The sequence below is a fragment of the Sminthopsis crassicaudata genome, chromosome 4 (assembly GCF_048593235.1).
Source record: "Sminthopsis crassicaudata isolate SCR6 chromosome 4, ASM4859323v1, whole genome shotgun sequence".
NCBI lineage: Eukaryota > Metazoa > Chordata > Mammalia > Dasyuromorphia > Dasyuridae > Sminthopsis > Sminthopsis crassicaudata.
Genome location: NC_133620.1, coordinates 169,278,715 through 169,302,757, shown reverse-complemented (window position 1 = coordinate 169,302,757; position 24,043 = coordinate 169,278,715). Strand labels below are relative to the sequence as shown.

Below are 24,043 nucleotides of genomic sequence, written 5' to 3'. Positions count from 1 at the left end.
TGTTGAGATAGCCTGGCATAGTAAATAAAAAGCTTGACTCAGAGTTAGGAAGAGTTAATTTTAAGTCCTGCCTCTAGCACATGCTGACTATGTTACCCTGGGCAAATAACTTAACATCGTTGTACCCCAAGCAGTTCTTCAAAATTACAAATTGCAGAACAGACTTAATCCACATTAATAGGAGTTTCTTCACCAAAGTTGACTTTGCTAATGAAATCCAATATGTGTATGTACATATGCATGAATATAGATGATGAACTAAGTCCAGAATTAAAAGGTAGGAAGAAAGGCCTAGATTTCATTTGGGGAAATTGCCTACCATCTTCAATGATCCCAAATTGCTTGTTTTCTCCAAAGATTTTTTAAACCATTATTTTTGGATGATTCTTTAAGATTGTGAATCATGGAACACCATGATCTTGGAAGAATCAAAATTGCAGATAACTCAAAGGTTAATGGAAAGACAGATGTCTTGAAGTAATGTTGTTCTTTTTATCTGCCCTTACAAGCTTGTCTCTGCAATCATCATCCAGAAAAGCAATTCTTATTATGCAACCTGGCCACTGCCTCAACAGATTCTGCATGCAGCTCTTGTCTTCTCAGCAGCCACAGCTACTGAAAAGTCAGAAAATAAACTTCTCAATGTCAAAGTCATTGGCAATGTCAAATGACTCAGTATTAGAAACCAATTTTATTTTCTTTATGAAATTGCATTTTATATATGCAAATATATGATGGTAATGTACTCTAAGGACCATTGGTGTTTTTTTTTTCATCTGAATTATAACCAAAGCTTTTTATGTTCTCTCCCTATTGGAACATAAGCTTCTTGAGAAAAAAAGACTATCTTGTTTTTATTGTATCTTCAATACCTGTCCTTTTTTCAGTCCTTCTTGATGTCTTCTACTGCATACCCTCTTCTGTTCTAGATTTTCAAGATACAACTCCTCTCTTTGTTTTTCTCCTGTCTGTCTCAGAATTTCCAATGTTCCTTCTAGTTCATTGTCTATAACATAATTACTAATTGTGGATGTTGTCCAAGATTCTGTTCTAGTCTCTCTTCCATTTTTAAATTCTCTCCCCAAGATTTTAATTATCATATCCTTATCAATGCATCCCAGATAGGTAATCATTCTCATTATGCACCCTGAGCATCAGCCCCACCTCCTCATTTTTTAATTGAGTATTTAAAGTTGGATGTTCAAAAGATACTTCAAATTCAATTTATTCATATAGAATTTATTATCTTTACACCCAAATCATCTTTCCAAGCTTCCCTGCTTCTGCCAAAGATTCCACCATTCAATCAGTCTTGCAGGTTATCCTCAATTAGTATTGTGCTCAATTTCTCATTCTCCCTCATCCCTTATTTCTGACATGTTACCAAACTTGTCATATTTCCCTTACAATATCTCTTACACTTGATTCTTTCTATTTAAATAACCATTGCTTCAGAGATTGCTCTCCTCCCCTTTTGCCTAGATTATAGCAGTGACATCCTAAATTGATCTCCCTGCCTCAAATCTTTCCCCACTTCAATCTATCCTTCACACTGCCTCCAAAATTATTTTCCTTAAGCAGAGATTTATGTCAATCCCTTAGTAAATAAATTGTAGTGGCTTCCTTTTCTCTCTAAAGTCAGATATAAATTCCTCTGTTTAGTTTTTATAGTCCTTCATAACCTTGTTCTGTTCAATCTTTCTAGCCTCACTGATCATTACTTTCCTTTCCACATTCTTTTATCTAGTCAATCTGGTCTTCTCTTTGTTCTTTTCACAAGGGCACTCCATCTCCCATTGCTATGCCTTTGTACCAATTGTCTTCAATTTCTCTTCATTTTGACTCATAGAATCTCTTACCTCCTTCAAGACACATCTCAGGTACTATCTTCATCTCCTAGTGCCCTCCCTACCAAATTGCCTTATATTCAACTACTTTGTCTGTATTTGTATTATACATACATATACATGTGTGTGTATAAATTTAATATATATACAAGTTTGTTGTCTCTCACATTCAAATATATGCTCCTTCTGAGTAGAAATTGTTTCATTCTTTTTACTTATATCCCCAGAAATTAACACAAGGCTCCTGTTGAAGTAGGCATTTTGGAAATACTTATTATTAGATTGATTGATAATAGATCTATAGTAGATGGTAGATGATATGCAGTCCTCAGACTATTATCAAATCAATTGAGAATTAATGTAAAAGATATCAAGGACATGTGTGACTAAAAAAAAAAAGGTGTTGGACAATAATAGTGAGAGGGAAAGATAACTGATGGAAGGAACTGTACTGGGATTGCCAGAGAATTCACTTAATCAAGAGAAGACTTTCAGTATTTCAGTTTGATTCTGCATAGAGGATTTATGGGAAAACATAGGCAAGAACTACACAGGATAAGAAGACAGATTATAAACTCTACCAGTAGAGAAATTCCCACACATATCATTTTATATGCAATTACTAAAATCACTGGTACAATACTGTGAACCTTATAGATATATAATAAATGCTTGTGTTTATTACTACATCTATTCTGTGAATCTGTTGGTTTTTTTCTTCTTTGTCCTTTTCTTTCTTCTATCCCATCTCATAAGTATAATCTCTCCTTTGAATCAGGCCCATTTTAAATAACATTTACAAGATATATTATTAATTCATTTGTTCAAAAAATCCTTAGTGAATGCCTATTAATGGGAAATATCATGCTAAGTACTTATGTGGAATCTATGATACATAGTCCTGGGCCTCCGAGAGTTCACAATCGGTGGATGTCCTGTTAACAATATCTTGACTAATAGATTTTTCTTCCCTTTTTAGCCCTCAGGTAGAAGACAGTGAAGGTACTATCCAGTTTGATGGAGAAGGCTATGCTTTGGTCAGCCGCCCTATACGCTGGTATCCCAATATCTCTACAGTCATGTTCAAGTTCAGGACCTTTTCTTCAAGCGCTCTTCTGATGTACCTTGCCACCCGAGACCTGGTAAAAAAAAAATCACACACACACACACACACACACACACACACACACACACGCACACACTAGTTGGACTACACAGCCCACAAATGTCATAGATCACTTTAATTAGTATAAAATAAAACAAGAAAAAAAAAAGAATAGATTTGTTGTATAGCATCCAGTCATGAATATCAGTATCAAGAATTTACTTTGCCTTAGTAGCTATAAGGCTAAACATAAATTTAATGTGATTTCCCATAGACACAACCTGCTCCTTTACAGTCAGAAGATAACAGACTATAGAGTACCTTGTTTTGGAATCTTGTCAAAGCCAAGTCACTATTGCAAGCTAGATGTCTGTTCAATTATTTACATCCTTCTCAAGATATCCACCTGGATAATTATTCTTCTAGGATACTAAATGATAACCTAATGGCTTACTTGGTATTCTTTCCAAAGTGCCTCATTTATTCTGAGAGGAGGCTTTTCTTCCAATAATAGATTCCAATTCAATAGATTCGGTATAGCATTTTACATCATTAGAAACTGTATTTCACACATATAAATGGGTACATCCTGTTTCATAAGAATTTTTTCCTAATGTAGCATAGAAATTCAGAAAATAAACCATAACTGTCAGAAATACCTCAGTAAAAGCAAAAACCTATCTTTTTTATGTATGTGTTTTTCTAATCACTAGTGTTTTTGGTATTATAAACAGAAAGATTTTATGAGTGTAGAACTCGCTGATGGACACATAAAAGTCAGCTATGATCTGGGTTCAGGCATTGCTTCTGTTATCAGCAACCAAAACCATAATGATGGAAAATGGAAATCCTTCACCCTGTCAAGAATTCAAAAACAAGGTGAGTTTTTATAGTGATAGCACCCTAAATACTTTAATTATCCCATTTAGTGCAACTCACCATCTAATCTCAAGGAAAATGGTGTGTCCATAAATTGTCAGTTCTCAGAAGTTCTATTAAAAAAAATGATATAGCCAATTCTTCTGCTTAGATTATTATAGGTGGCTTGGGTTAGATGTGACTGATTGAAGTGTCAAATGGCTCTTCTGTCATTTTCTTTTGAAATTTGGAGCTTAATTCTCAGGCATACAACTGTTTCACAACTTACAAAATTACATCCTGTAATAGCTTTGAAAAATGCTTTTTTCAGGTAGTTCCAAGATTGCACTCTATATAGAAAGCTGGTAGTGAAAATGTCCATGAATCCAGGGCCACCAGGAAAACTTTCCAGCGCAACAAGCCAGTGATCCTTGTTCCTTATTCCATTTTTTAAAGTCCAATGTATAAAAAATGATCAAATGCCTAAAAATTGTCTGAGGCAACAGTTGTAGTTGAAATATCTAATAAATTCCCTCTAACACATAAGACTACAAACCAAACAGCATATAAAAAAAATGAAAACAAAAATTAACTGTCATATATTAGGCCCCAAGCTTAGTACCCATTTTTATAGCTCAGATAAGTAGTTTTAAATTTTCATCAAAATTGAAGTTATTGAGGTAAAAATAATTTCACTATTTTGCTTAATATATTGGGATATAATAGAAATAGTTATGAATTTGCAATCTTACAGTATAGATTCAAATTCTGACCGTATATTACTTTGCTATATAAACATGGATTAATCATTTAATCTCTCTTAGCCTCAGTTTCCTTGTAATACAAAATGAAAAGTTTGGCTAATCTTTAAAGTATTTTCCAGATGTAACATTCTGTCTTATTAAGTGTTCCCTTTTTATATTCATGAGCTCCAAAATTCCTTTATCATAATCTCTTATCTTCCTAACTTTTTTTCCAAATTCACTAGCCCTAAACCCAGTTTTTCAACCTTAGTGCTACCTTTATTCTCTTTATTCCTCAATTTACTTCTAGGCTATTACCCTGAACTGGCTATGATCTTTCCTGATTAGCTCAGCTTCACAGGGAATCAATTCAGTTTCATAGTATTCTCTACATTATAGTCCCTTTCTCCCTTGTCCTATGATCCATATCACCTTAGCAAATCCCAACCCTGGATTACTACAGATTACTATGAAAACTACAGTGTTTTTGTTGCTATTAAAGTAATGCTGTACAAAGCTGGAGAAAATCATGAAATTATGCTGAATGGGTCCACTACAAATTTAAATTATATAGCTCTACTGGGCTCTATCTGAAGCATGGCAATCCTTTTACAACTCTCTAATCAATTTGCTCTCTTACTCACAAGAACTAATTTTTTGCCCTATCTCAAACCTCCCAAGGCACTTTCTTCCCTCATCTTCTCAACTGAGAACTTTGCTTCTTATTTACCAGAAAATAATTAAATCTATTCACTTAGAGCCCCCTCTTCTTTCCTTCTCTTCATCCCAAATCACTCAGACATTGTCTCCTACTATATCCTTTATCCAGGCTTCACATGAAAAGTTGAATCACATGTCAGGTAACAGACATATTGTTTAGCCCAATCTTTACAGCATAATAGCAGAGACCTTGTGCTCCTCTGCCACACTTAGCTTTTAAGAACCAAAGTCACTGCCACACAAACATTAACTAAAACCTTTTGTGAAGGATTTTTTTGTTTGTTTCTCCAGAGAACGAGGGACTGACTTGGACCTATGCTTTTGATACTATGAAACTCCCTTCACTAATGCAGATTCCCAGCAAGTCATCTGCAATTTATAGTCTTAAAGACTTGCCTAAGAATTTGGGAAATAGAGTGATTTGTCCATGGTCCCACAGCTTATTTGTGTTAGAAATACAACTCAGACCCAAGGATTCCTACTTGTAAGACCTGTCTTTTATCTATTAGAACATATTCTGCCTCTCCTTGAGGAATATTATTATTGTTTGGCAAATGATTGTATAGATAGAAGATTGGAAAAACTGCTACTATACAATTTGAGTATGAAAGTGATTTTTCCTAAGAGGTAGCAGAGGGGAAATAAGCTATTATATATGTTTATTATTTAAATTTTTAATTTTTTTCATCTCTTCTAGCCAATGTCTCTATTGTGGACATCGAGACTAACCAGGAGGAGAACATAGCAACAACATCTTCAGGAAATAATTTTGGCCTTGACTTGAAAGCAGATGATAAGATCTATTTTGGTGGCTTGCCAACCCTGAGAAACCTGAGGTAATGCTGTTTAAAAATGTAACTAAGGATTTTTTTTATTCAAGCTCAAATATAAGGATGGTTTCCTAGGTGGCTTTTAAATCTAATAGAACTTTGAATTTTAATTACAATATTTATCAGTTCCTGACTTAGGAACATCTTATCTCCTTGAGTTTTTGAAGAGGATAATCAGAAACTATCGTGTATGCTAATCCAATGTGAGGTCTCAAAAGCCATTAGATACATTTGATAGTTTTGTGAACTTGTTTCCCTAAATTCACTTGATGAAAAGAATTGTACCTTTGATTAAAATTTAGGACATTATCATTGCTGTTATTCTCTTTTCACATTCACTGGATATAATAGCACAGTAACTAGAAATTGCTCAATGTTCTGAAAATTATTCAGTATTCTATGGGTACAGTATATATTTCTAACACTCAATAAAATCATAAAGGTGTATTGGAATTTCTTTATTAGTTCTATTCAGGCCATTCTTATTTTTCTTGTCTTCATGTCAATAATTTTGCTTTAAAGGCAGCTAGGTGGTGCAGTGGATAGAGCACCAGCCTTGAATTCAGGAGGACCCGAGTTCAAATCTGATTTTCCTAGTTATGTGGCCCTGGGCAAGTCACTTAACCTCAGTCTCAGGAAAAAAACAAACAAAAAAAAAATATATATAATAATTTTGCTTTGGTTTTATATATATATCTATTCACTGAAAAACTAGAAAGTTTTTGTTTAATATATATTTCATGACCCAGAAAAATTATAAAATATATTTCTTATGTAGTTGAATGTATTTGCAATATTCCTAAAGAATATTATTAGTGGAAACTATAAATGCTACTGGTACTTATAAAAAAAATTTACTTAAATGGAGGACAAAGTGATAGAATTAAGTGAAATCCTTAATAGGAATCTTTACAATCATAGTCTTTGTCATGGGTCCCTTCAATCTTCTATGATAAAAGTTCACATTTGATGTAAGGGGGATTTTAAGGTATTTTTGGTAGTAATGAACAGGGGATAGAAGTCAGAGAGTCTAGCACTTTGTAGTTGAGAGTTGTGGAGGTGGTAATAATTTTCACTCTATATAAATCAACATGAAACTTGATTCACACATGTACACACAAAAACACACAAAAAAAAAAAAAACACATACCTACTTCCAAGTTGTTTATTCTATTTTTATAACTATTTTACACTGTTGGAACTAGAAGTGACCTTGAATACTACTATTTAATATGGTTAAATATAGATAGATATAATGATCACACTATATTGTATTGGAATCCTGTTAACTAGCAAATGTTATAATGAATTTTTAAAATGTTTCATAAGAAAAGCAATTGAAATTCAAATATATTTAAATATTTAGTGAATTTGTCAAGATACTATAATCACTGTCATTTCTTCAAGAGTTTAAAAATCATATGTCACAAGTTCTATAACTACATTCTAACATAGCCAGAATAGGCCTGTTCATCTAAGCCAGTTTTCTATATACATAGGGATGATACCCAGCTTTTCACAACCCCAAAGTGACTTTCCAGGAAAGATAAGGAAGATCTTTTAAAAAATGAGAGAGAATAGATCTGTTGGTTGACTTTGTTAACTACATGCCTAATGTATATTTTCTAGTCTAAAGATCACTATTTTCATAGTGTAGCACTTTATAATTATGAATTCATCCCTTGTCACATTATTTCAAGATAGTCTTTAGATATACAGTTGTGATAACTCAAAAAGCTAAAAACTACATACGCACATAATTTGTCCATTATTGTGATCTCAATGATGGTATATAGTACAAGATACATATAGTAGGGCATAGAGTCATTTGAATAGGTACTAATAACTTCAGATTTCTTGAAAAGTTCACATTTACAAGATATCAGGGAATGTTTAAAAATAGAGATGGATCCACTATCCACAACTACTTTTCACAATAGGGGTTCTTAAACTAGAGTTAGGCAACTTTTAAAGAAATATTATATTTCAGTATTTGCTTTCCTTTAAAAAGTAACCCTACATATTTTATTTTATGTATTTACAAGCAGTATTTTGAAAAGGAATCTATAGGTTCACCAGGTACATCACTAGATCCTAGTTCACTGGATAGATCACTAAAGTTGGAAGTCAGGGAAGACCTGAATTCTAATCCTGTCTTTAATCATGTGATCCTAGGTAAATCATGTGACCTGTCTCAAGTTTAGTACTTAGTACTTCATAGCACTTCTCATATAGGGTTATGAGAATGGAAAGGGATAAGACATATAAAGCATTTAGTAAAACTTAAAGTCCTATATAAATGCTTGCTATTATTCATTAGATTAAGGAGTACTAACACACACACACACACACACACACACACACACACACACACATACACACAAAGTTAAAAATTCCTGATGGAATGATAAAATGAACAATTTAAGCATAAATTTTCAGAGCAAACGGAAATGAAAAGCAATAATTTAGCTCCTATAATTTACCTATGGGGTGTGATGGGGGAGGTGCATATTTATGTATCTGTTCACTGGCAGATTTTGTGCTTATTTTTCCTTGTTGATCAGTATCCATTCACTATTCAGAGATTAATAAAACTGTTTTCTTGTCCTCTAAGTGGAATGCATTTATGAGTAAATGTTCTCTTTCTTTTTTCCCCTTGTCATAGTATGAAAGCCAGGTAAAATTTACATTTATGCATGCCTCCTTCAAGTGCATGGGTTGAGTAAGTACAGCTTTTTAGACAAAACAGCAATGAAAAAAGCATATTGACGCTGTTGCCAGCTATTATCTTGGGTACATTTTACAAACACGTTTTTTTCTTGAAATCTTATTCATGCTCCTTCCTTTACAAATATCTACCATCTGTAGGACATGTGCTTTATAATGGTTTTCTAAGAGTGGTAATGGACAGACTCTAATCCATACTCTCTTCTTTATCAACAAGTCCATTTTATGACCAATGTCATATACTTTGAAGGTAACTACCCAGGCTTGTGGGTATAACCTATGGCCACGAACCAGAGTAAAGCAAACTGGACTACATATGGATCAAACCCATGACCTTGATTTCCAAAAAAAATGCTCTTTGCTAAACAACCCAACCTGCTCTCCCAGCGCTTAGCATTGCAGTATTGCTTTTTGCACACTCCCATGTATGCACTTCACAGCCCTCCAAAGGTTTTCTGCACAGCTGTTGATGCATTGCTGTGTTTGTTTGGAATTAGTTCTGGAGTTGGCTAAAAGGAATATGCGTACAGCCTGTAGTTAAAACTACAGTAACAGATGTTTTCTCAGTATAATGTAGTTTACAACAAAGAGATCTGATGTAAGGTCCCCAAACTTCCCAGAGCCATTGTTTTTTTGTTTTTTTAGCAAGAATTAATTACAATACAGATTTCTCTTGTGACTGGTCAATTCCAAAGGGACCTGAAAGTCTGAGTCACTATGGTCAGGATGAAAATCTGGCATTTTTGGCCTAGTTTCAGTAGACTGACTGCCAAATTTCTGGGAAAGAGATAGAGAATCAAATCCTCTATGAGGAATATATTCATCTAGAGAAATAATGAAAGGAATTAGGATCCAAAAATGAAAGTACAATAGAAAGAAAGACAGGAAATTTGAGTGAACCAGGTGTTTTATCGTGTAATGTGACAACTGGCTAAATTGCTAGAGGGTGCTGTGCTTGCTGAAATATAAAGGCTGGTTTTCAGTAGAAACATATGCTAATGAAAATGTTCTGAGATGAACTCCTATTGCTTTGTAATTGTGTCCTTGAATGATGTCCTTGAGTAGAGCAAAAATTGGAACTTTTTCTTTATGAGTAATATAGAGGGAACAGGATTTCCTTTTATCTTTCCCCCATCATTATGAAAGGACTTATTTTCTATGATTTCCACCTTATGGAGCCAGCTGAATTATTATGTTTTTCAACTGTTATTTTCATTTCCACAAAAGAATCAATGAAAAGAGGGTTAATTAGTTCACATGGGCTCTAAATCCTTGATGAGTCAATCTCTTCTTTCCATAAGTAAATGTATAAAACCAAAGAGATGTGCAAGCTTCCTTTGGTCCCAAAAAAACACACAAATTATTTTAAGGGCTCAACAGAAAAGAAATAATCACCAGAAAATTAAGTGTTTCTTTCCTAGAGAGAGCTCAGTAAGTTAACAGACATGATCTAAGATCAGAAAAACATTATCAGAAATAATCAATCATATCCAAAGAGAAAGCCTAAAGCTGGGACAAGAATCTGGCATCCAATATAGTCTGCCAGTATCTGGTTTGTCCTCCTCCCTATCATTCATGTGTTGGGGCATTTTTTTCACTGGAGCAGAATGTATCTACATCTCTTTGTGGCCATGTGTATAATGGAAGGAACACCGAACTGGATTTAGAAGATATGAGCTTTAATTTCATGTTTCCCATTATATCATCTATTGCAAGTGACATCCTTTATGGGCCTCACTTTACCCACCAGAAAAGTGAGAAAGTAGAGTGAATCAGGCAATCTGTAAAAGTTCCTTCTACCTCTCAGCTTCTTTGATTCTCTCAATGCTTAAATTGAATCTGTAGCAGCAAGCTAGTTAGTGGATGATAACAAGTGGAATTATATTAACCATAACCTTTTGTAGTATCATTTGTTAATATTGGACAGACAGTTCTTGAAAATGTTCCTAAATAGCTCAACGACACACATTAAGTACTCATTTTGGTTCTCTAGACATAGTAACTTTGGTTCAGGGACATAGTAACTTAGTAGCCTCAAAGTCAAAAAACAAATTTGATATATTTATTTATTTATATATTTAAAAGAATAAGAAATGAGCTGAAGAAAGGTAAGGTAAAGAAAGACAAGGTAAGGGGAAAAAAGGAAGAAAAGGAAGGAAACATTTTATATAAAATATAGTAAGTCCTTTTTTCAATCTTATAACAAGTGAAAATATGAAGTGTCATTTTTTTCTTGGACTGTGTTATTGCTTTAATCTAGTCTAAAGACTTTAGAGTTAACCTGAAAGTCTTTTCAAAAAATGCCATCAAGGATGAATAAATGTACTGGCTTTTGTTAGAACTGGGAGCTTTAAAAGAGAAATCTAATTTTATTCTGTCCTTTGATTAGGAAAAAAAAAGTAATGAAAGAAAAAAATCTCATTTTTAATTGAAGGTTCCAGAATCAAAAGACTTTGAATCTTTTGGCCAATATTTCTTTTTAAAAAATTTTAATAACATCTTTTTATTTTCAAAATACATGCAAAGATAGTTTTCAACATTCACCCTTGCAAAACCTTGTGTTCCAAATTTTTCTCCCTCTCATCCCCCTCCCCTAGATAACAAATAATCCAATATAGATTAAACAAGTACAATTCTTCTAAATATATCTCCATCTTTATCATGATCCACAAGAAAAATCAAATCAAAAGTGAAAAAATAAAGCTAACAACAAAAAGGTGAAAATACTATGTTGTGATTCACATTCAATCCCCTAGTCTTCTTTCTTGATGCAAATGGCTCTTTCCATCACAAGTCTATTGGTGTGCCCTGGCAAATATTTGTGTTTTTTTATATCATTGGGTTTATTCAATCTTCAAAGTTTTATGTTGCTTAGGGGAAAAAAACAACTGACTTGTTCCATAGTAAAGAATTGAACACAGAATAGGAGCTCAGAACATGCCTGATTTGTGGTTGTGTGTTCCAGTGTTTGAAGATGCCAGTACAAAGAAAAATTTGCTCATAAACTTTTCTGGTTGAATGGTCACATGTATATTTGCTTGATAAATTGGATAGATTCTGAAAAATATGTGCTATGTATATATGTGCACATGTCTGCATATGTATGTCTGCATCTGTGCTTTTTGCTTCATATAGCTTGCTCTGTAGCCACAAAAATTATCTAGTTAGCTGACAAACTGACATTGCTATTATCTTTTATTTTATTTTGTTTTGAAAGGCCTGAAGTAAACTTGAAGAAATATGCTGGATGCCTCAAGGATATTGAAATTTCACGAACACCATATAATATACTCAGTAGTCCTGATTATGTTGGAGTGACCAAAGGATGTTCCCTTGAGGTTTGTTGGATTTTGCTTACCTCAGAAACAGACTCATACCATATGTGGTTTAACCACCTAGATATAACATGCTATTGTTAGAATAAATGCCTTCAGACAGATTCTTCTTCCACATCCTATATAGGCCAATAATATATGTACTATGAAGTAGCTTTTTTGTTCTATGAATTTTCATTACCAAACTAAGTTGGTGAAATGATAGCTCACAAAATAATTATGCATCTTAAGCAGTTTGTCTATAGGTTAGATAAAGGATGACTCTTCACTTTAGGAAATCTTAGTCCATTCTACCACTGTCAACCTCAAAAAACCCTTTCTGGGTCTTGGGATTCTGCTACTGCCTTTCTATAACTGCCATTTCTACCTCTAATTCCTAGCCTCTAGAGCATGTTTCTTCCCATTGATAGCTATCTAAATTCTTCTCAAACAAAATGTGCTGAAAGCTGCTAAAATTCAAAGAGTTATAATTACAAAATGAACACTAGACAGACACAATTCCATTATGAACCAAATTAGAAGTTAAGGAAGAAAAAGGCAAGATACGTCTACCAATTTCAATATTAAGCAAAAACTTCCATGAGAACAGTTGATAATATAACAGGCTCCCTCTGGCTCTTAAAATTCTGTCCCTCAGACTCTTACTGATACCTCAGGGCTTCTACTGTTCATACCACTGAATTGATTTATAGCCGCAAATTGGAACACCAAATCATAGAGTGGGGCCAGTTCTGCCACAGTGATTCTAGATGCATCCTGGGAAGCCTGGGGATAAGAAAAAGGGAAATATAGATGGAATTTAATCTTAAAGGAATGGCACTGAGCTCCTAGAAGAAAGTTTTACTGAGAACTTTAATCTTCCAAAGCCCAGCTCTCATTCACATTCAGAAGAAATACATGGGGATGAAAAATTGGCTGCAAAATGAATAGCCTGTATGCTTGAAATGATCGTTTTGTAAAGTCACTTTTCAGTAAACAGGAATTATTTTGCAACTGGAGGATGAAGCAGAGATTTAAAGTGGATAAATACTAAAAAAGGAACAATTGACCATACAGTAGTTTCATCTGAACTGTCCCAAGCTCCTTGATTTGAAAATTGCAATAAAAAGCTCAGGAGATTATGCTTTCTGCTAATACTTGTCATTTAAATGCTTTAGCTAGACCAGAATGTTGTAAGGATAGTTGGCTTCCTAAGAGGCTCTTGCTTTTATGTCCAGAAAAGCTAGAGACTCTGACAGCTGATCACTTGGCATAGTTAAATTCTTTCCTTTTTTTAATTTACAAAAAGGGTCAAACTGGCCTTGGTAATTTGTTAAATCACATAACAGCAATTGATTTATCAACTTGTGACAAAGTGTACATCATTTGTGAATAATATCTGCCAGTTCTGATTGCAGTAACAGGCCAGTAATAGTAAACAGCCATCCATATTTATGCTTTATTTATGTGTTTGGTTCATCAGTAAAACATTAATAATCAGTTGATGAAATGAAGGAGAATGATTAATTTTCAGTTTTTTCAAGTCAGATGTAACAAACCCTGAAACCTGAAAAAGGGATGTAAACCTGTATTCATCTTTTATAAGCTTGAAGCTGGCCAGTTGGGATAAAATTAAATGTGAAAAAATAATATTATTCAGGTATTCATTTGTTTAACAAATAGTAGTGGTTCACTTGCTTTCTACAATCCTTATATTTCTTGATAACATTAAATTGTTTAAGCTTTCTTCTCTAAAATTATTCTATATGTATCTACATTGTACATATTTCATATGTTCCTATATGTGTACATGTTATCTCTCACCATAGAAAATAAACTCCTTGAGGGAAGAAATGGTTTCATTTTTGTCTTTAAACCATCTGAACTTAGGAGCTCAATTAAAGGTTGTTAAATGATTGATGTGTTTGTTTGTCCAGTGCTTAGCATATAGTAAGTACTTTAAAAATGACTGTCGATTTTTTTTAGTGGATTTGAAAATGGGGTGAAACTGGATAGTAGGATTCCTTTAAATTTTCATTTCTAAAAGTTATTTCTATCTTTCTCTACACAGAATGTTTACATTGTTAGTTTTCCCAAGCCTGGATTTGTAGAGCTTCCACCAGTGTCACTTGACGTTGGCACAGAAATCAACCTTTCCTTTAGCACCAAAAATGAGTCTGGGATCATTCTTCTAGGAAGCGGTGGAACTAATAACTCACCAAGGAGAAAGCGCAGACAGACTGGACAGGTATGAAAAGACAGAGCAAATAATGTTTGTGCCTACATGTTCTTAAGCATCTTTTCTTTAAAAAAGATATGGGCAAGGCATTTGAAGTTTATTGTTTGTATTTTATTTTTACACTGTTCAAGAAGAAAAGTTTTACAACTTTCTTCTGCTAGTTGGTAATAATGACAATTTCACTTCTTACTTGAAAACAGGCTGATTTGATAATCACAATAATAGCTAGCACCTATAATGTGATTTAAGGTTTACAAAGTGCATTACAACAATTATCTCACTTGATTTTCACAGCAAGTCTGGGAGGTAGGTAGTATTATTATCCCTACAGATGAGGAAACTGAGGCTCAGAGTCATTAAGTGACTTGCTCAAAGTCTTACAGCTAATAAATATCTGAGGCTGGATTTGAACTCAAATCTTCCTGACTCCAAATCCATTGTGTCTCCTAAACAATCTTTGACAATATTCATGTCCACCTCTATTTATGAATGATTTCATTTCTAATTTTCATAAAAGTCTCCATTATGATTTTTTGAGTTAGCTAATTAAGAAGCAAGAAACAGGATGACTTGTAGGTGCCCACAAAAAATATGCAGTCTAATCACAAGAAATTTGTTTTACAGTTATCTTTTCCATATTGAGACTATCCCTATATCTTACTAGTATAAGAAATTAAATAGAAATTTGGAAGGAGTTTTACAAAATCTGCAGATGACAAATGAAAGCCAGCATATGACTAAAAAACATTTTAGAAACTCGGAAAATATATGTACAATATTGTACATATATTATATATATTTATATATTTATGTATATAAATATATAGTATTATAAAATATCAACATCATTTATTTTAATACCATAACAATTCATATTTCTTTTTCAGTAGGATCAAAAAGTTTTGCATGGATTTTTCAATTGGGGGGCATGTCTCTACTCCTTTTGATATAAAAAGGATAACTGCAATATTATTCCCACTATTCTTTCGACCCCAATGCAAAACTAACTCTACTGATGGAGAGGAGGTTTGACATGGAAATCTATATGGAATCTAAAGCCAAGAAACTGTTGCCTCATTATTAAAAGAAGTTTGGTAAAGTTTACTAAAAGCTTCAAGTACAATAAGCCACCTATATTACTTCCCAAACTTTTGTTCTTTGGGCTTGACCTTGAGCAATCTCACTTCTATTCACAGTTAGATTATCTCACATTAAATCAGCAGCGAGGGGATGCTTCCCTCTTTGATTCACCATTATAATTTATTTTCTATCATCAGCCTCCACTCGATTAGCAATAAAGCATAGAGAATTAGTTTTCATAAGTACACAGGAAATTTTAAAAATTTGATACTGAACCTATGACTTTATCAGTATAGGAAATTTTCAATGGAAAAACTCCCTCTTCTAATATATATCAATAAACTATATACTCTTTAGAACGGCCATAGGGCAAGGGAGAGAAACTTTGAACCTCCTAAAACCAGTATGTCAGAAGCATTTCTTGAAACCAGGTCATCCTAACTCAAAAAACTTTATTATATCATGCTACTTTTCAATATCAATAATAATAATAACATTATACATCAATGAAGTAATAAAGATTAACACAACTTTCTAAAATGGGTTTCCATAAGAAGATAATTTTATCATCATTAATTTGAGTGCCAACTCCAAATATCTATGACTCAGTGCCAACCAACTCTGTTCAAATCAACAACACACTGCACTTAGAAAAAATATTTCCCTTTTATTAAAAACTTCCCATAAACAATCTATGATAGCTCACTCAAAAATTAGTACTAACTTTAGAGTGATCCAATTATTTTTACATTTTAAAAATAGAGCTCACTCCTAGAACATAGTCATCTAAAAGCACTGCTCTTAGGACTGAAAAAGTAAGTTTATAATAGTCAACTTCTGTTAGTCACAGGATCTACGCTTTTCGAATTGGCCTATTTTCAAAATATATGTTCTTGTCCATCACATTTAACAATGACATCGCCAGCAAATTTCACAAAGATAGACTTGCTCCTTAAACATGTTCAGTTACTTGGCAGAATTTGTGGCTTCAAATAAGCAGAGTTTAGAAGAGTTTTATTTTTGTGCATTTTTTTAATCAATCAACAAAATATTTCTTAAAAGACTACTACATAGTTAGCACTATGAGCCCTTTCTTCATATGCCATGAGCAGAAACCCAGATCTTTAGAATATTCTGTGTTCAACACAGCTATTTCCTACTGAGTCAGAGAAGGCATGATTGAGGCTGTTGTGAACATATGATTCCAACTCCTCACTGCTGAGGAGAACTCTTTAGGAAACATGACTGTATCCAAGCTCCCTGGGGTCTATAACCAGATACCAAAACCATATTGGTTACTATAGTAACCATGGCAAGAAGAAAGCAGGCACATTTTTTGGAAGAAAAATTGTTTTCCTCCCTTCTGACTGTGGAATAAAAAGTTACACATTTGTGATAACAATCTAGTCAACCAGCTAGCGTAACATACCTTCAGTTTAAACTGCTCAAAATGCCATGAGCTTGAGAGCCTGAATAAATCTTAAAAAACCAGCTGGAGCCTTTCTCCCATCAATTTTACAATATTATTTCTACATGCAGATATCAAGACTGAGACTTTCTTTACAAGGTGAGTTTCCTGGTCATCTTTAAGAACAGGAAGTTGTTCATTGGCCTAGTAGTCGTACCAGCAGGATTATATTAGAAGGACCATCAGATTTGGGGCAAGATATCTTGAAGTTTCCAATTTCAGTTCTGGATTCTAGAGCTCCAACAAATCACTTCACCTATATGGGCTTTATCGCCATTATCTATAAAATAAAAGAATGGAACTATACAACTCTGAGGTCCTTTCTAATTGTAGATCTGTGATCCTATAACTTTTTTCTCTCAGAGACAGCCATTATCTTCAACGTGGCAGCTAGATTGCATGGTGGAACAGATTTTGATTGGAACCAGAAAGATCTGAGCTTAATTACTGCCTTAGAAACTTAACAGTTGTATGACACTGAACAAGTCACTTAAGTTCTATCATGCTCAGTTTCCTCATCTGTAAAATGGAGATAATAATAGTGCCAACTTCATGCGGCTATTGTAAAGATTAAATGAGATAAAAAATGTAAAGAGCTTTGTGAATTTTAAAGCAAGTATAATTGCTATTATTACATATGATTTACATTACATTACATATTACTATGAATGCATTATTATATTATTGCCTTGTTATTACACTGTGTTGTAAATGTAATATTATTCTTACATCACTATCAGTACTATATATGTATGCTATATATATGAAATTATTATTGTTATATTACATATTATTGCTCTGAATCTTAACTATTATACTACTTTTCATACCACTGCCTGTTTTCTGGCTTTATATAGCAAGTAAAAATGGTAGATGTGTGAGTCAAATCCTTACCTTGTCTGGAAGTCTGTGAGAAGGTATCAAGGGTAAGAATCTCTTCTCTTGGAGATAGAATCCCAGAGTGACTGACTTTATAATCTTCTCCCCATATATCCATGACTAAGTGCTACTTTGGACTGCCATATGATCTCAACTAACCAGCCATCCATCCCCCATCACAGGCCTATTATGCTATATTCCTGAACAAAGGTCGTCTGGAAGTACATCTCTCCACTGGAGTGAGGACCATGCGCAAGATTGTGGTCAAGCCAGAGCTAATCCCATTTCATGATGGGAGAGAGCATTCCATTCATGTGGAAAGAACAAGAGGGTAATGACAACAAAATAGTTTTTAACTGAAATCCAATGATAGAGTCAAATGAAGTTTGTCCTTAATATGAGACTACTTAAAACACTTGTATATCTTTAACTATTTTTCTTGAATTTTTAGAAACATAATTTCATCTCTTTTAGAACTTTTATACTTTAGAGATATAAAATTGTCAATTGAGTCTCATCTACTTTAAACATTTAAGACTAAATTTATTATTTGTATGTGAGAGAAAGAAAAGCACAATGGAAACTGGCTTCAAAGTCAGGAAAGACTATTGAAAGAGAGCAGGTCTGAAGAAATAAACAACAAAAAAATCATTCTCTCTTTCACCCTAATATAAATTAATGAATGATCCCTTTCTTGCCATCCAAGAAAGCTGTCTTCCTGATCTGTGGAAGAGTAAGTGAGCCTTGTATTTTCCCAGTATTTATTTTCTCAAAAGATTTCCACAGTTCACTTTTATCCTGTTACAAAAAAGCATCAGTATCATTTATTTCTGTTCCTTTGATAGTTTAAAGGGATAAAATCAGGCTAGTCTGCATAATAAAACTAAACAAAACTAAAAATTTGAGGTGCTTTTCCTAAGATTTTATTGTAAGATAGACAACCTCATTCCAGCATATTAGCAATTTCATTGTTAGATTGAATATTTAGCAAGAAACTGGAATAATTAATTAAAATAATTAATAGTATCAATGCACAGAGACTGGGCAAGTCAGCAAAGCTAACCTGTAGCCTATCTCTAATTTATTCAGTATATATAGTTAAATTTCCTAAATAATGTATATAATATAAAGAACTAGTCATTGCCTTCAAGCTTTCTGTCTAATAAGGAAGCATGGCATGTCCATGAAGAACTGTACTCAGTACAAAGTAAATGATGATCAATGCAAGGAAGTTTAGAGAAGGGAGTGCTTACTTCCCACAAGAGAATAAGAGGAATGGAAGAGGGAGGAAACTAAAACGTGCTTTTATGGGCCAGGTGACAAATGAGTGGAACCTTGCAGAAAGAATGGGAATTAAAGCAACTGAAAATGGGAGAGAGTACAAAGCATTTCAGACAAGGAACTACATGAGCTAGAAACAAAGGCAAGATTGATATAAATTCCTTGGGAGAATGGACAATGTCTTATTTATCTTTATTTAACCTTTGATTGATTGGATATGGATTTTTTTTCTCTTAATAGGTACTTGATAAATATTTGTGAAGTGAGGATTTAAGACTGTACAAGTCGCCTTGTTTAAATTTCTTATAAATAAATTGTCCATCCAATCAGTATAAGCTAATCATCTCGATGATGAGATGGGAGAAAAACCATTGATTGGAAATCAGCTCTAGGTTTGAATTTATTGCCTGTGTGATCTGGGACAAATTATTTAATTTTTTTGAGCCTCAGTTTTATTTTCTATATGATGAAGAGGTTGGACTAATGTTTAAAATCTTTCAGTTTTAAATCTTATCAGTTTCTTCCAACTACTATAATTAGTCTAAGATTCAGATATAAATACATTAAAGAGAAACTTGACATCTTAAGTTTCTTGAAGGCTAAGCCCTAAATATAGAACCTTTCTTCTATCCCTGGTATCTTCCAAAGATGCTTAATATATGTTTTTCAGTTTGCCTAAATCTTCAGAAATACTTTGTGGTTTATCCACTGTGCCACCTAGCTGTCCAGAAATACTTTAGAAGACCAAAAGGGGCTTTCTTAAATACATTTTTAAGCTCTAGGTCTGATTTTAGGTTCTCACAGAAAGAAAGTGAAGGAAAAAAAAATAATGATCATAAGGCATAAAAACAATCTTGGAACTTGCTGTTCTCAAAATGTTTTAGTAAACAAATTTTCAAAAATTTTCTTCTTTGGTCCAGATCTGTGATTTCATTGGCTAGGGAAATCATCTTCAGGAAACTGCATCTATAATACAGATTGAGGCATCACTCAAATTTTGTGTCATAGGCATGACTTTAAATCTAGGTCTTTGCTACATACTGAAGCAATCTCTGTGGCTATCTCTCTGTCTCTCTCTCTCTGTCTCTGTCTCTCTCTGTCTCTGTCTCTCTCTGTCTCTCTCTCTGTCTCTCTCTCTCTCTCTCTCTCTCTCTCTCTCTCTCTCTCTCTCTCTCTCTCTCTCTCTCTCACACACACACACACACACACACACACACACACACACACACACACATTATGCCATGCTCTTTCTAAGAAGTTATCATTGAACATCTCAAGCCACACTGAATCCCCCAATGCTAAGTTCCTGCACTGTGCTGCTGTCCTCTACACAGGTGTTTTTAAAAGAAAGGGATTTATTGACTCTAACCTCCCAGCTGTAAACCATCAATGCAGCTTTTATTAGATTAAGCACAGTGTACATTGAAAGCTCTTCATTCAGTTAATTGTCCATATAAACAAACAGTTTTGTTGTTCACAGATCATTATCTGGTAGTGTAGTAGTGGACACATCAGTGTATATAGTCACTGAACTTAGTGCTAAACTTAAAACACATATTCTACCATATTGTCTCAAAAAGCACTTGCAAATCAAAAAAGTGACGAACATCCAACATCTCATTATTTAGACTCTAGAAGAGGAACTGAGAATAGCTGTTCCTACATTAGAATCAAGAGCAAAATGAACAAAATATTTTCTTGTATATATGTGAGAGAAATGTGAGAATCCATTATGTAGTGACAATTGAAGAACTAAGATGTCTGTCCCTCTCTACCCTCATATTTTTGTTCCCTTTCCTTTCTTCAAAAATCTCCATTAGAAATATATCAGGGCTCTGGAATGTCCCCTCTGTAATTATATCATCTGTCTGTAATCCCAGAAACCTCCTGAACTTGGAGTAGGAGATGCTTCACTTTCCTGGAGGAGGCTCAGTTAGCCCCATAGAGCCCACTTTTCCACATCCCTGTTGCACTTGTAAAGGAGGCAGAAGGCTCTTGTCTCTTCTCCCTTGACCTCTTGTCTTTTTGTCTTTCATTTCCCCCATCCTTTTCATTCCGTCCCCTTTGATTCTCATTCCCTTCCCCATTCTCCCCTACACTCAATCTGTGGTAGCACCTTCAACAAAATTGTCTTTCAAGAGAATTTGGGATAGGGTGTCGAGGGAGAGAAGAGAAGAAAGGACATTCAGTGACAAAATTCTCTCCTAAAAAGAAGGAAGGCCAGTCCTTGCTACCCCTCTCCTACAAATGTTCTACTTAAGATAATGCATAAATTAATCAGCCCTTGTGGATGCTCCCTCTTTTCCTGCCCCTTTTCTCTCCTCCCTAAGCCATCCCCATCCACAACTCAGATAAAAAAAACAATTGTCCATATAAATCAAGGAGGAATTTGGTTCTAGAATTCCTTGACTTTAAAAACTAATCAAACAAACAATAAATCAACAAGCACCTATTATGTACTGGGAAATGTGCTAGTTTTGGGGTATACAAGAACAAAAGTAAAACATTTTTACCAATTACTTCAGTATTTTAGCTAAGAAAATACAGTATAGTGTGATGAAGAAAGAACCTCAGGTCTGATTCTGGCTCTGTCATTTGCTACCTGTGTGATCCTGGCAATAATTTCACCTCCCTGGGCCTCAGGTTCCTGTTCTAGAAAAAGACATAGTTGAACTAGATGATTTCCAAAAAAAAAAAAAAAAAAGGTTGGGGGTGGGGAGAAGAAACAGCCTTTCTTGCAGTACTCTCAGCTTTACTACATTTACTATTTGCCTTTCTTATGGCAAGGTGGGTTACTTTGTTCCAGCACGGAGGATGGTGCTTCATGTGATTCTCAGGAAGGTTCAGTACATAGAAAAGCAGCTGGGGGATTGGAGGGGTTTTGTTGAGGCCCCACTATAGGCTCAGAGCCCTGTATTTCACGCTCCCTCACTGCAGCCCAGCTGACAGCAGCCCTTCAGTTTTTGTGCCATTGCTACTTCCCCTAGACCTTACCTCTTGGATTTGCGAAAGGATACTTAAGAATGAAGTCTATAAAGAATAATTTAGAAAATTTGCTCCCAAGCTAAGAAAAATAAACTATTTCCTGATGATGCCATAAAATATAAATTTCAGCATCATGTTAGTCCAATCCAAAATACACAGACCATATGGACAAAATTCATGAGAAACCAATCTCACTTTATTTTAACACCCAGAAGAATGTTTTATCCCTACCCTTTTATCTTCTTGAAGCCTTCCACCTTAGAGCACATATGGTTTTAGGAACTACATGAGTCATTTTCCAGGAACTGAAACTGCTAATCTTTGTTTCTGCTTTTTTTTTTTTTTTTAATCTTGGACAAGAGAGGTAACCTTTTTTTTATTTGAAACTAAATCAAGTTGTCAATAGGCATTTCTTTATTAAGTTCCTAATATGTGGTAGGCACTATGCTAGATAGTAGGAATGCAAAAACAAAAGTGAAATAGTCCCTACCTCCCCTTAGAGTGCTTACATACTTTCAGGAGACATAACAGATAATAGATCAACATGAGATGAAAGAGTAATAGACAAAATGCACAAAAAACATACAAGTTGATGGGAGAAGGAACTGGCATCTTGGGGTAAGGTTGGGGATGCAATGAAGAAAGGTTTCATGTAGGAGGTGATGATTTAGCTGAGTTTTAAATGAACCTAGGAATTTTAAGAGGCAAAGGTGAGGAGGGAGTTCATTTCTAGTGATAGAGAACATATAGAGAGAGAGGGAGGATGATTCACATAAGTAATGAATAATCAGGTTGGCTTGACTCTCTGAAGGCTAATTGTTTGAAATAAATCTTGAAAATTATACAAAATAATGCAATATAACTTGGAAAAAAGGATACCAGAATCTAGCTTGGAGAAGAATCAGAAAAAGTTCTTGCAAAATCATTGGATTAAAAATCTTCATTGGTGCCTATGACCAAGATCAGTGGTAAAATTCTCAAGACTGATATCACTCAATATTTTGTTCTCATGCACTTTCAAATCTAAGCTGTCTATATAGAAATGTCAAAAGTATCTGAAGTACTGAAAACCTCCATATTATTAAAGAGATAAGCTACTACTTAACCCTCCTACTCTTCTAGGCAGGCTACCTCAGCAATAAGTAGTGTCAAGTTGCATTAAATACTCCAAACAGAAAATGTCCATTTAGACAAGTAGGTCAACTAACCAGGTTGACTCATGATTTTCTTTCCTATGGCTTTCTCTGGAGTCACAAGATCGAGTTAAAAACCAATACTATAACTTTGGGAGTTTTCTGTTTATTTTTGAACTTAGAGATGGAAAGAGTATGATTTGGGATTTGCAATCCAAGCATTTCTTCCTCAAGCTGTCCAAACACACTCATTCTGTAAATTGTGGTTACTGGGCATTATTGGTACCACAATTCCCTTCTGACACCATTTTGTTTTTATATTAGCCAACTCAGGATTTGACCTAGTGGTACAATCTATAGGATTCATCCTCTAGATTTCCCAGGTTCACTACCATCTAGGACCCCTTTGGGCTGAAAACTACAAGAGTTTTTCCTTTTACCCTTGTACAGATTCCCCATAATAACTCACCAAACTTAACTTTTAAGGAGAAAATAAATAAATAATATTAATAAAATAAATGAATGAATAAATAAGACTTTAGAAGGAACCTATGAGACTAAGTGACTTAATCAAACATTACAAAAAGGTTTTACTATAATCTTAATGAGTTACTCCTTTTCCTAAGCAACAAATATTAAGTGAGGACATAAAAGGGAATTGTGGCATCTGAGGTAGCCAGTAACCTAATATATACACCAAGTTTTAGAAACTTGAGAAATAGGTATTTGTAATTTCAAATCATGCTTTCTCCCTGGCAAGCCAGGTAAGTGAGTTTCAACCCTCTGGAATCCACTTCTCCTGTTCCCAATTAGGAGCACAAGAATCTGGGATCT

General features: G+C 34.2%; 1 protein-coding gene across 1 annotated transcript in view; it reads left to right on the top strand.

Moving 5' to 3' along the window:
• LAMA2 (laminin subunit alpha 2) overlaps positions 1 to 24,043 on the top strand; it is a 784,999-nt gene that overhangs the window by 729,605 nt on the left and 31,351 nt on the right. The window contains exons 49-54 of the mRNA XM_074309868.1: positions 2,827 to 2,989; positions 3,687 to 3,831; positions 5,971 to 6,109; positions 12,048 to 12,168; positions 14,216 to 14,392; positions 17,993 to 18,141. Of these exons, the coding sequence (XP_074165969.1) occupies positions 2,827 to 2,989; positions 3,687 to 3,831; positions 5,971 to 6,109; positions 12,048 to 12,168; positions 14,216 to 14,392; positions 17,993 to 18,141 (894 nt within the window). The remainder of the gene's footprint in view (positions 1 to 2,826; positions 2,990 to 3,686; positions 3,832 to 5,970; positions 6,110 to 12,047; positions 12,169 to 14,215; positions 14,393 to 17,992; positions 18,142 to 24,043) is intronic.